General features: G+C 44.4%; 1 protein-coding gene across 1 annotated transcript in view; it reads right to left on the minus strand.

Moving 5' to 3' along the window:
• Gpr176 (G protein-coupled receptor 176) overlaps positions 1 to 16,817 on the minus strand; it is a 103,880-nt gene extending 87,063 nt beyond the window's left edge. The window contains exon 1 of the mRNA XM_028888062.2: positions 16,413 to 16,817. Within this exon, the coding sequence (XP_028743895.1) occupies positions 16,413 to 16,728 (316 nt within the window). The 5' untranslated portion in view covers positions 16,729 to 16,817. The remainder of the gene's footprint in view (positions 1 to 16,412) is intronic.
• Positions 16,818 to 17,060: the final 243 nt, after the last annotated feature.

Here is a 17,060-nt window from a genome sequence, read left to right on the forward strand (position 1 = left end):
CCTCCTAATTTCTGGTATTACAGGCACACTACACTCACTTTACATGGGGGCTAGGGATTGAACCCATGGCTTCCCAAGTCCAAGAAGCTCAACCTTGTGGTCATAAAGAGCCAGCTTTACCAGGCCTCCATCTGGCTCAGCAACAGGGCCAGGCCAGAGCTCACCCTTCCTCTCACCTAGTGTGAGTCTCACCAGCTAGGCCCATTGATTTGTTACTAACAAGAAAAATGATTGGGTGCTCTTCAGAGCAAAGTCCCATCCGATCTTAACAAGGGCAGCACCCCACGGAGAAACAAGCAGTTAGCCCCCCAGTCCCTCACCCTCCCTTTCACATAGCAGAGGCAGAAGGCTTCATTTTCGGACTCTGATCGTTGGTAGACTCATTGCTGCTAACGATCCGCAGTCTTGGGAGCAAGCTACAGAAACAACAGGACAGACATAAGAGATGCTATTCTTGCCAATCGATGAGCGGGGTTAGGAACCGAAATTTGATTATTTTGTCTCTGCATGAGTCTCGATTGAACTCTGTGTTCCTGGAAATTAATTTCACACTCACATAGACTTTGGAGAGTTATTCTTTCCTTCCCACTTAGCAGCCTCAAAACGTGTTTCTTGTCCTAAGAAACCGCACAGTAGGTCCCAACCAAAAGTAGCTGTAATTAAAGGTGCAAATGAGTCCACACAGGGATGCCGGGGAAACCAGAGAGTCAATAGCACTTACCCTTTAAGGCACACAAGGCAGAGGTGTCCTCAGACATCCTGCCTCAGAAAATACTAAGTCATTCTTAATACAAGGCGCCCTCCAATTACTTTATTTGGAACAAGTAATAAGTTATCTGAACTTTGGCGAAGGCATGATGACCTGAAATTATCTGTTGATGATATATTAGGTCCACTGGAGGTCATCTGACAGGATCAGTAAAAAAGAGAGACATCGTCATTCATCATTCCTGAAGACGTAAGCTGGAAACTGCTAGCTTTGTAAAGGCTCTCTGAAAAGTGTATGATTGTATCGTGGAGTTTGTGAATGGAAAACACACAAATGGGGAGAAGGGGGAAAGCTAAAAAAAAAAAAGAGCAGATTGGTGGGCCCTGGGTTGCTCTAAAATCCCCAATGGCCATGTCATTTGTGGGTGGTTGTTGTTGTTGTTAAAGGTAGTTGGTGTCTCATCTCCAGAACTTGAAGCAATGGCTGTAAGCCCTAGAAACTTCTATGAGATAGCTTCAAAATTCTCCCAACAAAACCAGATGCTGATGTCAAACAAGAACATGGAGGGTGTCAGCAAAACCGCCTCGTGTGTTCTCAGTAGGCGTCAGCAAAACAGCCTCATGTGTTCTAAGCAGGCGTCAACAAAACCGCCTCATGTGTTCTAAGTAGGCATGCAGTATTTTTCTAAATCCACATAGTGCTTTGTGACTGGAAAGAGAAAATCTGACTAAGGCATCAGATGCTACAGGCATTGTAAAGTAAGGTGTCAAGAGTCTGTGCTGGGGAGGTGGCTTAGTGCTTACTAGTGCTACTCTGGCAGAGGACTGGTGTTCAGTACCCAGAACCCCAAGTTAGGTGGCTGCCAACCAGCTGTAACTCCGGCTCCAGATCTGATGCCCTTTTCTGGCTTCCTCGGGCACCCACACACTCACACACCTGCCACACACTCACACACCTGCACATACACACACAGAGAGGCACACATGCATTCACATAATTAAAAATAAACCTTTGGGGAAAATAAGCAGATTTCAGGGCTGGAGAGATGACTCAGTAGTTAAGAACACCTGAGGCACAAACATGAAGACCCACATTCAGATCCCACGTAAAACACCACGCACATCTATAACCCCAGTAGTGAATGGGAACCAGACCCACGTAAAACACCACGCACATCTATAACCCCAGGAGTGATGAGGAAAACTGGGGGAGTTAAGAGGATTACTGAGGCTAGTTGGCCAGCCAGTCTAGCCAAAAAATAATGAGCTCTGAGTTTAATGAGACCCCGGCTCAAGGGAATACAATCAGGAGTGATAGTGGAGGAGTCCAGATGTTTTCCTCTGACCTCTGTATGCACATGCATGGCACACACACATGACACAGCTTTCTCTAAGTTATGGTAAATGTATTGAGACTGGAACCTTCCTTAGCCTAGAGAACTGTGGGTGCACTGTGAGTCCTTTCCAGGCAGGAAGAGAGCGGTGTCCATCTCCCTGCTGTCCTAGTAAGGCACTGTCAACAAGGCCATCATGGCAGCTCGATTTGTGTCTCCTGCATTGGGGTGGGGTTCATCGTGTTCTGGGAAGCCTAAAGGACAAGAGATAGATAGGTTGGCAAAGAAGAGGCTGTGGTGGGCAGCCTGCATTCCCAGAATTCATCAAGGGCAAAGAGGCCTCTGTGTTCCTGTTCCTGTGGTATGAGCCATGGTGTGATATCATATCAGCATTTAGGGCCAACAGGCCTCAGGAGAGAGAAGCTGGGGTCAGTGGCACTCACAGGCTAAGAGCACAATGGAAGCATCGCGATCATCAGGAAAACAGGTACAATCTGAAGACTATGGGACTACTTACAACAGACAACCAGTGACAGAAGTTTCTCTGCCATCCTGTATCTCCCTCCCTCCTTCGCCACAAACCCCAGTCCATCCAGACTGGAGAGCCAAGAAAACCTGGCCACAGGCTTGAGGTGAGGGAGGAAGCAGATGAAACTTTGTTGTCCAGCCTCAACCCTCTCTCCCAGGCAGCAGGCCTGGACTTAGGATCTCACAAAGGGGAGAGCTTTTCCTGTTCAGCAGGTAGAACTTTTCCTCTTCAACGGCGTTTGGTGCGTTGATTCTTCCATCCGACAGCACACAGTATGTACTAAAGACAGTGTGTATCTTATGAATGACCAGAAAGTATGGAGAGTTGGCCATACTTTCATCCAAAAAGGGTCATATGCGTGGAATCAAAAAAGGGGAATAAATTATTGATACATGCGCTAATTTGAATAATTTTCCAAAATTAGACTGAGTAAAAAAAAAATCCAATTTCAAAAAGTTATGTAAAGTAACGTTCATTTATATAATGTCATTGAAATGGCGAAATTATCTCAATGGAGAAGAAACTGGTGGCCGATGACAAGGATGGCGGTGGGGCAGGAGAGGAGTGGGTGTGGCCTAAGAGCACAAGAGGAACCTTACAGGGAGAGAAACAGCAGTGGAATCTTGGTTGTGATACTGGACCCAGCCTCTCCCGCAAGCCCCCATATGCACGTATGATGTACTGCAAGATGCTACCGTTAGGAAACTGAATAAAGAATATAACACACACACACACACACACACACACACACACACACACACACATTATTTTATTATTGTTATTTGTGGGGTTTGGGTTTGGTTTGGTTTGAGATTTGGCTGGGGGGGGGGGGGGGGGGGGGGGGGGGGGGGGGGGGGGGGGGGGGGGGGGGGGGGTTGACACAAAGTCTTGCTATGTAGCCCAAGCTGGACTCAAATCACAAAGAGGGAGATAGGAGAGAGGTGGAAGGGTTTTTTAGATCAGTGCACAGGAAAGGCCCCCTTGACATTTGAGTTGCAATTTAAAAGATGACACATGGTCACGATGGTAGGTGAGGCAAAGCAGAAAGATCCGGAACTCAAGGCCAGCCTGCGCTACATATTGAGAAAAGGGAGGGAAGGAGGGAAGGAGACAAAAAACAAGTATGGCAAACAAGAGAAGACTATTCCATGGCAGAGAGAGCAGCCAGGAAAGGTGAACAGCCTCCCACAGGACTGAACTTGATGCGTCTCTGCTCTGGTCCTCTCCTGCTCTTGCTCTGTGCCTGCTGCCTTTGGGCGATCTGCTGAACCTGACAAAGCAGTGGAGAGTCTGGCCCGGATTCCCCTCTGTGCTTCGATGCCTCGATCCCCTGTTACCAAAGCTCTCACTCTCTCTGCCAAGGCCTGGGCCCAAGTTCTCAGCTGACAGTACTTGTTTCAACCTCACAGAAGCGATCTGCTGGACACAGGGCAGCATGTTCCCCAACCACACACCTGCCAGATGTCCAGGACTTCCTGCAGATGCAGAATGACTTCCGTGAGAGCTGCGGTTCTCAGGTCTCACCGTTAGCCTTGCCCCTGACAGAGCCTGGAAACACTACGGAAAGCAGAAGCCAGCTTCCATCCAAGCCAGAGGCACTTGGGCCTGTCGCCTCCTGGGAAGCTGCGTGGTAGGATGGCAATTTCCCCTTCCTAACCCATCTAGGCTTTCTTTCCTCGTTTGGGGGTTTTTATACTAACCATGAATGTAATTTATGTGTAAGAAGCTGCTGAGTAAAAGTAGGTGTTTAAATGAAGATTAAAAACATCAGAGGTTGTGTGCTGATTCCAGACAGTAGCTGAAACATTTCCTGATCCAATGAATCACTTCTGGGTGTCTGCTCCAACACAGCCATGAACCTCTTGCCAGCCCCACGGCTTCCAGCATCACTACATCCTGGGTTCATGACCCTCTGAGTCTGAACAGGACCTTCCACTCCTGACCTCGCCCTCTGCTGGACCTTACGTTCCTCAGGGCCTGTGAGCCTGTCTCCAGCTGCCAGGACCTCTCTGGCTCTGGGTTTCAAACACTGCTCTTGCAGGGCATTCAGTTTCCACTGCATAGGGTCTTCCTGGCTGTTAAATGTGCTACTAAACAAGCCACTAAACCCGCTGACGTTTTTTATCCAAATGCAGGATATGAATAATGATACTCCTGTTGTTTTTACTGTGACTCAACTCAAGTTGTTTTTTTTTAAAGGAGATTTCGAGTATGGGGGTTTGTGTAACTGGAAAATATAGAGTCAGAATTAGGCTCCAGAGCTCTAGGGAATCAAACAGAATGAGAACTCATTCATTCTGTTTCTTTCCCTTCCTGCTCTTCACACTCATGTCTTCTCTCCCCTTCTGATCCTTACATCTGTTTCTCCCTCTACCCTCATACCTAAGTAGACAGCTTCCAGTTCCCATTGGACCACTCAGCACACCCTCAGGGAAAGAGGGCTTCTCTACCAGCATTTCCATGTTAAGCACTCTGATTGATTTGACAGATAAAGCATACATCTCACATGGACAAGCAAACAGGACCTAGGACCAGCAAGGCTGGCTCATGTGCCAATTCTCTCTCCCAAGCATGAGTGGAGCTACCCAAGAAAACTACTGAAGGGTTATCACAGAAGACAGCAATTGAAAATTGCAATGAATTGCAATCCTGAGCTTGTTTTCTGTCTGATGCCTGGGACATGATTTATTTGCCAAAACTGGGCTCCCTTCTGTAAAGCCTGAGTGTTCTTGCAATTCATCTTCTTAAGCGAGTATTTGTCTTTACTATATGACTCTTCTTTGGACAACAGGAACTTGATGTAATTTGGATCTAGAATGTCCCTGAAGGCCCATGAATTGAAGGTTTGGTACCCGTTCTGCAGCACAGTCAGGAGGGACTAGAATCTATAGAAATTAAGTTAGGTCCTTGGGGTATAGCCTAGAAGGAGATAGTGGGACCTCTCCTTTCTCGTTCGCTTCCTGGATGCTGTGAGATGAGCAGCTTCGCTTCACTGCACACTCTGCTGTGCTGGTCAGCCTTACTACAGGCCCCAAACCATGGAGCCAAACGGCTATGAACTGAAACCAAGAAGCAGAGCAAACCTTTGCTCCATAGAAGACTGGTGATCTCAGGCATTCTGTGACAGTGACTCTGCTGTCTCCAGTAGGCATGCTCCAGCCAATTGCTATCAAAACCTTTGGGTTTGTACTATTAGAGAGAAAAGATTTAGTTAGAAAATTAAAAAGAAACTACCCTTTACATCATTTCACACAGTTACTATGACAACTGAATGAAATAACATGGCTTGTGCTGCAAACTTAAAAAGCCCTATGTGGAAGTGAGGCTACTCTAGTTTCCTTGTTAGTTAGGTACCATGTTGGCAGATAAGTCCAAAGTGCCTAAACCAGTGGTTCCCAACCTTGCCAATGCTGCAGCCTTCTAATACAGTTCCACGTGTTGTGGTGATCCCAACCCCCAGGTTGAGAACCACTGGACTAAACCATCAGAGAGAGAGACAGAGAGAGAGACAGAGAGAGAGAGACAGAGAGAGAGAGAGAAAGAGAGACAGAGAGAGAGAGAGACAGAGACAGAGAGACAGAGAGAGAGAGACAGAGAGAGAGAGACAGAGAGAGACAGAGAGCGCTCAAATGTCCTGAGGACAATCACTCTTGTTTTCAGTGTAAGGTCTGTGTAAGACAGAAGAAAAGTCCGTGGTTTGTGTTTTTAAATAACACAGTAATCAAGGGGAAGGCTCCGACTCCCACTTGGCTTCTTGACTTTGCCCACATCTTAGAGTGCGTTGAGAAACTTTTATTCATAATTATTTTCCTTTCAATCCTTGGTAATACTCTAGCCTTATAGTGGAATTTTAAGGGAGCCAAACTTACACAAATCATGATTGTACGATTAAGTCCGACAATTACCGGAGGATCTAAGCTGAAGCGGGTGCAAGTCCCGGAAATAGTCAGCTGTACGACCGTTACTAGTCCAAGTGCAAAGGCTAAAACTGGGGTTTTAAGTTTTTTGGCTAAAAATGTTCCACCCCTGTCTCAGGCTTGCTACTTCCCTCCCTTGAGAAGTAAGTTGGCCTCATTCAAGTTGTGGGCTCTCCATTTAACCCAAGAGCTACAAGGAGCCTTTAAAAGCGTTGCACTGTAACAACAGGAAAGACATCTTGTGGGCATTTCAGGAATGGGCCAGACCCCATCTGTCAGAGGCTCCAGGATGTAAAACTACTCATTTGAAAGAGTTTCTTTCTCAAGGAAAGTGCTGGGGCTGAAGAGGTGGCTGCTCCTGCAAAGGACCTGGGTTTCCGTGCCAGTTCCCAAGACCCATTTGGGGTGGCTCACAACAGCCTGTAACTCCAGTTCTCAGAGTCCCAACACTCTCATCTGGTCTCCACAGGCACAGGTGGAGCACATATAGACAAGCAGGCACCCACATATACACATAAATAAAAATAAAAGCTTAAAAATAACACAATAAAAAAGATAGCACTAAAAAGGGGGCTCCTCTGTTACAAGTCACTAGGTGTCCTAGTTAGGGTTACTGTTGCTGTGATGAAACACCATGACCAAAAATAACTTGGAGCAGAAAGGGTTTATTTGGCTTATACTTCCACATCATTGTTCATCACTGAAGGAACTTAAACAGGCAGGAACCTGGAGGCAGGAGCTGATACAGAGGCCGTGGAGGGGTGCTGCTTATGTGGCTTGCTCCTCACGGCTTGCTCAGCCTGCTTTCTTCTAGAACCCAGGACCACCAGCCTAGGTATGGCACCACTCATGATAAGCTAGGCCTCCCCCATCCATCACTAGTTAAGAAAGTGTTCTAAAAACTTGTGTACAGCCAGATCTCATGGAGACATTTTCTCAATCAAGGTTCCTTCCTCTCAGATCACTATAGCCTGTATTGGATTGACACAAAACTAGCCAGCACACTAGGGAAGTGTTCTCCATGGTTCAGCCACTCGGGCACTCAAAGGGCACCACAGTTATGGTGCAAGAGGACCAACCAGGCTACAGCTAAAACTGGCAATAGGAGTTGACGTCTCACATGTGTGGCTGGTTTTGCGAGCATAATACAAGATTTACAGGGCCATGCAGGCTTCCACCAACATTCCAGAGAAAAGTCGGTGAGGTCAGGCAATAAGTAGCAAGATTAGTTTCTCTGCAGGAACTCCTGTGGACCATGCATGAAGCTCTGAAGGTAAAGCCGAAGCTGGAGTGGAGACTTCAGGATGTTGGAGATGCCAAGAACATGGGTCATCTGCCAAGGCAAGGTGCATACACCAAGTGGAGGCAACTCAAGAAGCCATGTGGGCTGCAAGTGACACAGCTTTAGAGGATGTGCTACCCAGACCTGACACCACAGTCTCAATGTCAGCATGGAGCTAGAGGGATTAACTTCTGCCCTGATGTCTTTGCCTTGGTCCCATCTACGCTCATTCCTCCCTTTTGGAGTAGTGATGCCTATTCTGTGTCACTGTATGTTGGAAGTATATGAATCTCTTTTTAATGTTATAGGGACTCACAGCTGAGAAACTACCTTGACTTTCAGTAGAGACTTTGAACATGTATGTCTTGGCAGTATTGGAACTATTAAGACTTTAGGGACTCTGGAAGTTAGACTAGATGCATTTCTCACTGTGAGATAACCATGAGCCTTTGGAGGCCAAGCATGGAATGTTTCCATTTAAATCTGAAATGTCACACAGAGACTTGTATTTGGAACAATTGTTCCCCAGCTGGGGGAGCTCTTCTGGGAGGTTTTGAAAGCTTTGGGAGGCAGAGTCTAGCTGGCAGAAAGGAACAGACTTTGGAGGTTATACCCAGCCTCTGGTTCCTGTCATGCTCTCTCCTAGTCTACCATGCTATGAAAAGTCCACACTGCACACTCCTGCCACTGTGCTTTCCCTGACATGATGGACTGGAACCCTCTAAAACCATGAGTCAAGTTAAACCATCTCCTCCCACACCCACCTTGACTTGTTTCTGTTGTGGGTTATGGTCACAGAGACACAAAAGTAATTAACACACATGTAAAATTATGGTATTTAAATGTCAAACATGATCAAATGTTGGAAATATAAAGGGATGGAGAGATGGCTCAGTGGTTAAGAGCACTTGTTGCTTTTGCAGGACCAAGGTTCAGCTCCCACATGACAGCTCACAACTGTCTGTAATTCCTGTTCTGGGGATCTTATGCCCTCTTCTGACCTCCACAGGCACCAGGCACACACATAATGCACATACATACATGCAGTCAAATGTATATACACACAAAATAAAAATAAATAAATCATATCTATACCTACACATACATTTTATTAAAATTTAATTTAACTTTTTCAGGCTAGACTTTCCACTATTGTGTTTTTTACCCCCATTCCACTGCCAATTTTCCATAATCTTACAAAGCATTTTTATTCTAATCAAATCTCACCATGCCACTTTACAGCAATTTAAATTTGGGTAAAGGCATTTAACATCAAGTACAACAATCATTCCACTTTTTGCTTTTAATGTGCTTTACTTATTGTTCAACTTCTGACTCTGGCAACAAGAAAATGAAGCACAGAAAACACACAAAGTGAGAGAAATATGTAAATTATATAAGGGTTTGGTGTCTTGACTATTTACAAAACTCACAATTCAACAAAAAAGACAAAGGATCTCAATAGATGCTACTAAAAAGAAAATACCCAAATGGGTAATGAGTACATGAAAAGATGCTTACTTGTGATATTTTGTTTGTGATCTAACAAATAAAGCTCGCCTGAAGATCAGAGAAGCAGAGTAGCCAGTCACTAGTTCTTACCTCTACAAAATCCTCATCCAAAAGGGCTCCTCTAACCTTATATTCCTTTTTCTGCCCAGCCATATCACTTCCTGTCTTAACCTCCCTAGTGCTGGGATTAAAGGCATGCATGCCTCCCAAGTACTGGGAGCAAAGGCATGAGATCCCAAGTGCTGGGATTAAAGGTATGTGCCACCACTGCCTGGCCTCTATGGCTAACTAGTGGCTGGCTTTGCCCTCTGATCTTCTAGCAAGCTTTATTTGTTAGATCACAAACAAAATATCACTCCATTTCCCCTTTTTCTGGTCTAAAATAAAAAGGTTATAACTAATATAAGAGAAACTATAAACAATAAGTACAATAACTATATACAATATATACAAGCAACAATTACATTAACAATGTCTAGTCCATTAACTTTTGACAAATTTTTCAGAGAAAATACTCCATATCTATCCTATCTTGTTAAGTCCAAAAGGTTGTACCTAATTCACTTTCTATTCTAACTTGCATTACCAAAACTATCTTTTAATGTCTCTCAACCTTAGAAACGTCTGTCTACATGTATTATCATTAGTCATTAGAGAAATGTATATTGGAGTCACAATGAGATACCATTCCCTAGTCACTAAAATGAGGGTATGCTAAAAAGGACAAGTAATAACATATTGACAAGAATGTAAAGAAAATAGAACCCTCAAATACAACTCCAGTGAGAATGAAAATTCATGCAGACACTTAGGAAAAGAATTTGACAGTTCCTAAAAGGATAACCACAGCGGTCTCCTGCGACCCATTTATTCTATTCTAAGGTATGTGTCCAAAAGAACTGTGAACATGTCCACACAAAAACTTACACATGAATACTTAGAGCAAGCAGCATTATTCATAGTAGTTGAAAGGTGACTAACTCAAATGTCTACCAAACAATGAATGGATCCTGTACTGAGTCCATACTAGGAGGTACTATTTAGCAATGTTTTTACTTATTTTTTACTTATTTTTTTTTTATTGCATGAGTTTGTATCTGTGCATGCAGCCATGTGCATGCGACAGCACATGTTAGAAGTTAAAGATCAACTTGCTAGAGCATGGTCTCTCCTTCTGCCACTCAGGTCATCTGGCTCGGGGGCAAGTATCCTGCCGAGCTATCTTGCTGGTCCCAATTCCACAACTTTTTAATACAGAGTGAGAGCTGAGAAGGAATACAGCTCAGTGGTAGAGTGCTTGCCTAGCATTCAGGAGGCCCTAGGTTCAATTCCCAACACTTCAAGGGTAGAATAAATAATAGTAATGAAGTTCTGATACACACTACATACAATATGAATGAAAAACAAATATACAATAAAAATATTATCAATGAAAGAAGTCAGTTATCCTAAAAGATAACACATTTGACTTCAAATACATGAAAAATGTCTACAACAGACAATCCACAGAGACATAAATAGATTGGTGGCTACTTACAACTCAGGTTATTGAGGGAAATTGGATTAATTGCTAGTGGGCACATGTTTTCTTTATGGAATGTTTAAAAATGTTCCCAAATTAAATAATGATGATGATTTCCCAACTCTGTGAATATACTAAAAACCACTGAGTTGTACTGTGTGGGTGAATTCTGTAGCATACAAATTTTATCTTAAATACTGGGTTTTTATGGTTTTCAATGGAAAATTGAGTTCACAAGCAGAATTAGAAAATGGAAGGATGTATTATACATAAGTAAGCAAGAACAGAGCAGCAAGGGGTTACAGCATTTCATTCAGAAGGAAGTTAGGTCGATTCCCTGTCTGACACACTATAAAAGAACCAATTGATCACTGTTCAATATTCTAACTCTACAGAATTAAAGAAAGAAAAATGACGGCTGGGGGATATCTCTGTCAGCAAAATGCTTGCAAACACAAGAACCAGAGTTCAATTCTCAGAATCTACACTTAAAAAAAAAAAAAGTCAGGCATGGTGGTAGTAACTTGTAACTCCAGAGCTCATGATGTAGAGACAAGGAGATCTCTGGGGCTCAGAGGCCAGTCAGTGTAGCCCAATTAATAAGCTACAGGCCAGTAAGAGAGCCTGTCTCAAAAGGAGGTGGTAGAAATATCTGCAGGTGACCCCAAGGTTCTCCTCTGGCCTTCCCCGGCACAGGCATTTGTATATATACATGCACACACACACAAACATAAAAATGGAGGGAGGGGAATGGGTGGAGTATGCTTCTATCCTATGAAAATCAAAGATGGGGCAACTGGATTCAGTATCTACCCAGGCTAATTACTGACCCTGCCACCATAGCCTGACTCTTTAGGGCAGTTTAGGATATACCTTCTCTCTCTCTCTCTCTCTCTCTCTCTCTCTCCTCTCTCTCTCTCTCTCTCAGTGTGTGTGTATGTGTATGTGTGTGTGTGTGTGTGTGTGTGTGTGTGTGTGTGCGTGTGCGTGCGCGCACGCGAGCACGTGTACAGGATCCTGTGTATCTCAGTCTGGCCTTGAACTCACTATGTAGCTATGGATGCCCTTGAACTCCTGATCTTCCTGCCTCCACCTCCCAAATGCTGAAATTACAAGTGTGCAACACCACACCTGACTAGGACACCTTATTTTTTTTTATGTCATCTGTCCAGGTTTCTAGACATGCCAAAACAGAAACAGCATACAGATGTAAGGTAGCTGGTATTATATTACTAATGTCTATAATTATGGTTAACTAAAAATTATTCTGTGTAATTATGAATTATGAGCACAAGCTAGCGTAACATATCACCTGTCAACATTTAGCTAAGAAACTCTAAGAATTATCCAGCTAGTATTAAAGGCACAAATATATATTTCTTTTAAGTATTAAGAACATGTTGTTGTACCATGTGATTTTGCTGGAAGACTGTAAAAAATAAGCATGAGGTAAAATGGTGTTTATATATTTCATCTCTCTGTTAAACAGATTCAAGAAGCCATTCCCTGGCCCCTTCCTCCCCTCCCCTCAGTCCCAGTGCTTGAACCGAAGCACTGCTCTCTTCCATGCTAGGTGAGCACTCTACCTAACTGAGCAGCATCTGCCTTCTCTCCGTCTTTTCTTTAAAACGAATACTTTAGGGCCATAGAGATGGCTCAGTGGGTACGAGTGTTTACTCTGCAAGCGTCAGGACCTGAGTTCAGATCCCAGCACACATGTGAAAGGTCAAGGTGTAATCCTAGTGATGTGGGGGCAGTGGCGGGAAGATAGCTGGGGTTTCCCGGCCAACAGCCTAGCTGCAGGTTCCGTGAGAGACCCTGTTTTGAAAGAATAAGACAAAAGGTGATAAGAACCTTTACTTGGTGGTTATCAGGTTCACAGTGATTCACTATACACCACTGTAAGTATAATGGCTGCACAGGCTGCTATTAAAAACAAACAAACAAACACCCAGGCGTGGTAGTGCACACCTTTAATCCCAGCCCTTGGGAGGCAGAGGCAGGAGGAGCATCTCCAGGTTCTAGGCAGGCTGGTCTACATAGTGCGTTCCAGGACAGCCAGAGCTACACAAAGAAACCCTGTCTTAAAACAAACAAACAAACAAAAGCCATATACGGGGTGGCTTGAACAACATTTATTTCTACAGTTCTGGAAGCTAGGAAGTCCTAGATCAGATGCCAGGGTGGGTAGGTTCTGGGGAAGGGCCTCTTTCTGACTTGCAGACAACTGCCTTCCTTCTACATTTTTACAAGATGACCAGAGTCTGTGAGCTCTTTGGCACTAAACCTGATCTCATCTAAATTTCCTCCAAAAGGTCCACTTCCTAAAGACCATCACACGGGGGTTAGATCTGCAACATATGAATGCAGGAGACTGGTTACCTAGCAATATTCAGGGCATAATGGTTGCAAAAGGAGGCCAACTTAAAAAATGAGAATCATATATACATATTGGCTCCACAAGAAGGAAAAAGGCTGATCTCTATATTTGAAAACACTTTAAGATAAATTTCGGTGTAGAATACTTACATGTTGGCTATTGTTCACATTTGGTGACTTTCTTTAATGGGCAGCTCATTTATAAAAATGTCTTCCATGCCTCCAAGGATGACAGGCACAGGTGACAAGTGATCTGTGTTGGAGTAGCTTGGCAGTAATAGTCGGCCATAGCTACTGGCCTTTCTAAGCCAAAGCAACCAAGAGAAATGTAGCTCTGTGGGTATTTTCATTGTGAATCCAAGGAGATTAGGAAAAAGAAAGATCAGTCCTATGGAGTTTGGTTGTCTGTCTGTCTGTCTGTCTGTCTGTTTTTTGAGACAAGGTTTCTCTGAGTAGCCCTGGCTGTCCTGGAACTCCCTCTGTAGCCCAGGCTGGCCTCAAACTTAGAGATCTGCCTGCTTCTGTCTCCTGAGTGCTGAGATTAAAGGCATGTGCCACCTTGCCTGGCGGAGTTCAGCCTTATTGGCCATGGTGATTCCAAATCTGCGTCTTTGATTTCCCACTGTTGACTTCTAGAAGTGGTGTGAGCCACCTATTGAAGGACTTAAATTATTGGACTCTCTTCCAGGATGCCTATATAACTGAAGGTATCCCAAGTTGTTGTATCATGAAGGCTGAAAAAGACTCATTTACTCAGATCCCCAAAAGGCATATTATATTATTTGAGCTATATATAATTCTTGAGTCATTTTCAGCACAATAAATAAAGTTCCCTATGACTGAAATACTATAGTTATTCCAAGTTGCTGGGACATTTTTCTAGTTACAGAGAAGTAAAAAACGTGCTTACAGTTTTGCAAGACAGCAGTGGAAGGAAAGTATTCCCACATACCCATGGGTCTCTGGAAGCCTAGGAAAGAGAATCTATTTGGGGGGTATGCAAAGAGTGTTTGTATTTGTTTAAAGAGAAAAAGTAAAGAACAACTCATTTGCCTATGTTTGGGGATGGGAAGTAAGTATAGTAAGTCACGGTCAGTCTTTCATTAGACATACTCCAACCTCCACGATTTCACCTTCCTCATACTTCTAACCTATGACTTTGCTCTATTTATGTATGGACTTTGGAGCTATAGTTCCAAGTTTACTTGCCTAGCGTATAAGTGGACATAGCGTTGGACCTTAAGTGTGAGGCTTCAATTGTCATTTCCAGGAAAATCTGCATGTACATAGATGTGTTTGAATGGATCAGAACCTTGAAGAACAATGATTCAAGAACACCCACAAGGAATAAGCTCACAGGACAATATTATGATTTGGCTATGTTTTCAAAGAAACATGAAATGCTATCTATATTTGTATTTTCTGAAAATAGAATAGAGCAAATGGAATTCTCAGTAGGTGCAGTCAGGCATAACCAAAGATCTGGGGGGGAAATGAGTCTCTTTTGTAGAGATATCCATGAAGGCAGTCTTGCATGTCACTTACAAGGACTGTGTGGGAAAGAATAGAAATAAGAGCAGATGACCTAGGAATTCCTGAATCCAGAGCAAAGACAGAAATGAGAAAAACACAGATGGGTAGCAGAAATAATATTTAAATGCCCACTGTTTGATATGTCTTTTAGAGACTGCTATCTTCTACTCTGCTAATACTTAACTTTTTAGATTCAATCCATAAAAAAAAATTCAACACCAAAGTTGCCATGGGAGAAAGCTATTCATATATGCATTTGTATAATAGGAGGGGGAATATATTTGAAAAACCCAGAGTCATTTTTTTCTGCCTTTCTCTTAACATATATTTTACATGAAGCAATATTGGAATTTAACTCTTTGCACAATACCTTGCATAGTAAATGTTTAGGTAGTGACTGTTAAATGAATCTTGGAAATATTTGAAACATAGGGTTTATTTTCTAAATGTGTATTTAATAGTCCACTTGAAAAGTCACACAGATGTCTACACCTCAAAATGCCTGCATGACATAAAGGGATGATAACTATTACAACAGAATAGACTAGAAAGATGACAATTTGAGAAAGTACGAAGGGAAATTCCAAACATTATTTTTTTTCCAAATATGGTCTTTTAATATCTCAGATATCTTGGTTTCCATGGAAATTCCCAAGAGTCTAGGAAATAAAATCTATTCTGACTTTGAAACTTTGACTTCTCCACAACATCCACACATAAATTGTAATCTTTTCACGTTCTTATAAACGCCACAACAGAGAACTGAGACATGTTTGCTAGTATCCGTTATGTTTGCCAAACCTCAGTGGAAAGCAGTAGTGATTGTACTGTTGTTCATCGTTTAAAGAGTAGCCCTAAAGAACAAGCACCATTCAAGAGTGGGTCGAAGTACAGGTGATTCTCACGCTATCTTACTAGCTATTGCGCAAAGAAATCCCATGGACAGTAAGTAATTCCTTCATCCTTCGTAGGTCCTCCAGCTCTTTTTGAAATTGATTCAGGGGCCTGTAATGGGGGCAGGGACCTCGTTTTAATCAATTTTTAAATCCCCTCTGAACAGGTAAAAAATCTATTGTGTGTGGTTTGAGATTTCTTTTCTCTCTTCCTTCCTTTTTTCCCCCTGACTCTGTTCTGCACTTAAAACACAGGTAGAGGAGTAGAACGGATATCGTGTTACTCAGAGATTGTAAAATTATCTGAAGGCAGTATAAAGTTTAACTTCACGCGCTCTTTTAGCCGGTCGGTGGTGTTCCTAAGAATCAAGCCAACACTGACACGCAAAATAGAACTCTTTCAAAAATAATTATCATATATAGGAAGCAGATGGTGACGCAAAAACACATCTTTCATTGAGTAACATTCCTTCATCAGCAACAAATTCCCACAGAATCTTTGCTCCTATTTGTAAACAAGAGCTAGAGGCAGCGATGCTCGGGGCACCAGGAGGTAAGTGGTGATGCGCGGAGCCCCGAAACGTTGGGCAAGGGCTGTGTGGACAGGTCTTCCGCCAGAATCCTGTACCATCCTCCAGCCAAAAGAAGCCCTGTCCCAACTCGCTTAACTCCACGGCAGTTACCGAGGCATTCTTCAACCTCCTTCAACTCCCCACACATTGCCAAAGCACCCCGTAACCCACCGAGGCTCTCTTGTCCTCGGGGGAAGACCGGCCTGGCTGGTGGCCCGCGGGGTGGCTTACCGAGCAGCGAGCCGATGAAGATGACAACCTGCACGGTGGTTGTGAACTGGCGGTACAGCTGCGCCTCGCTCAGCTCCCCGAGCGCGCTGAGGTTGGCGCCAGCCTCGGCACCCGACGTGTTGCGCGGGTGGCTGGCGTTCGGCGACACCCAGCTGTTGTTGTGCCCCATAGCGAAGCCGGGGGCTTGCGCTCGCCCGCCCGGCCTCGGAGCCCCGCGCACAGCCGCTCCTGGCCCGGGCGCGGAGGGAGCGACGCGCGGGTGCCGAGCAGCGTCCTGCAGAGCCGGGCGGGAGGCTGGCCCCTCACGTCTGCTCATAGCCTAGCCAGCAGTCCGCGAGCAGGGGTGGGAGGGAGGCGCGGCCGCGCCCCATGCCTGCTCCCCCCCTGGACCCGTCAGCAGCCACATGGAGGCGGCACGGTCACAGCGCATCCATCGCTGGGCCCTCCTCCCGAGAGTGGGGGGGCTCCGCGGCCAAGCCCACCCTGCAGAGACATCATCGGTGGCTGCGGAGGACCCACGCACGCTCTGCTCCCCTCGCCCTATAGAGAAGGGCACGCTTGGCCGAATCTATTATTTCAATGCTACTGGCTTCGAGGCTAGAGTGGTGCGAACCCCAAGAAATGCCCCAGCCTAGTGATCGGAGCTGG

This window comes from Peromyscus leucopus, chromosome 4 (genome assembly GCF_004664715.2).
Source record: "Peromyscus leucopus breed LL Stock chromosome 4, UCI_PerLeu_2.1, whole genome shotgun sequence".
Lineage (NCBI taxonomy): Eukaryota > Metazoa > Chordata > Mammalia > Rodentia > Cricetidae > Peromyscus > Peromyscus leucopus.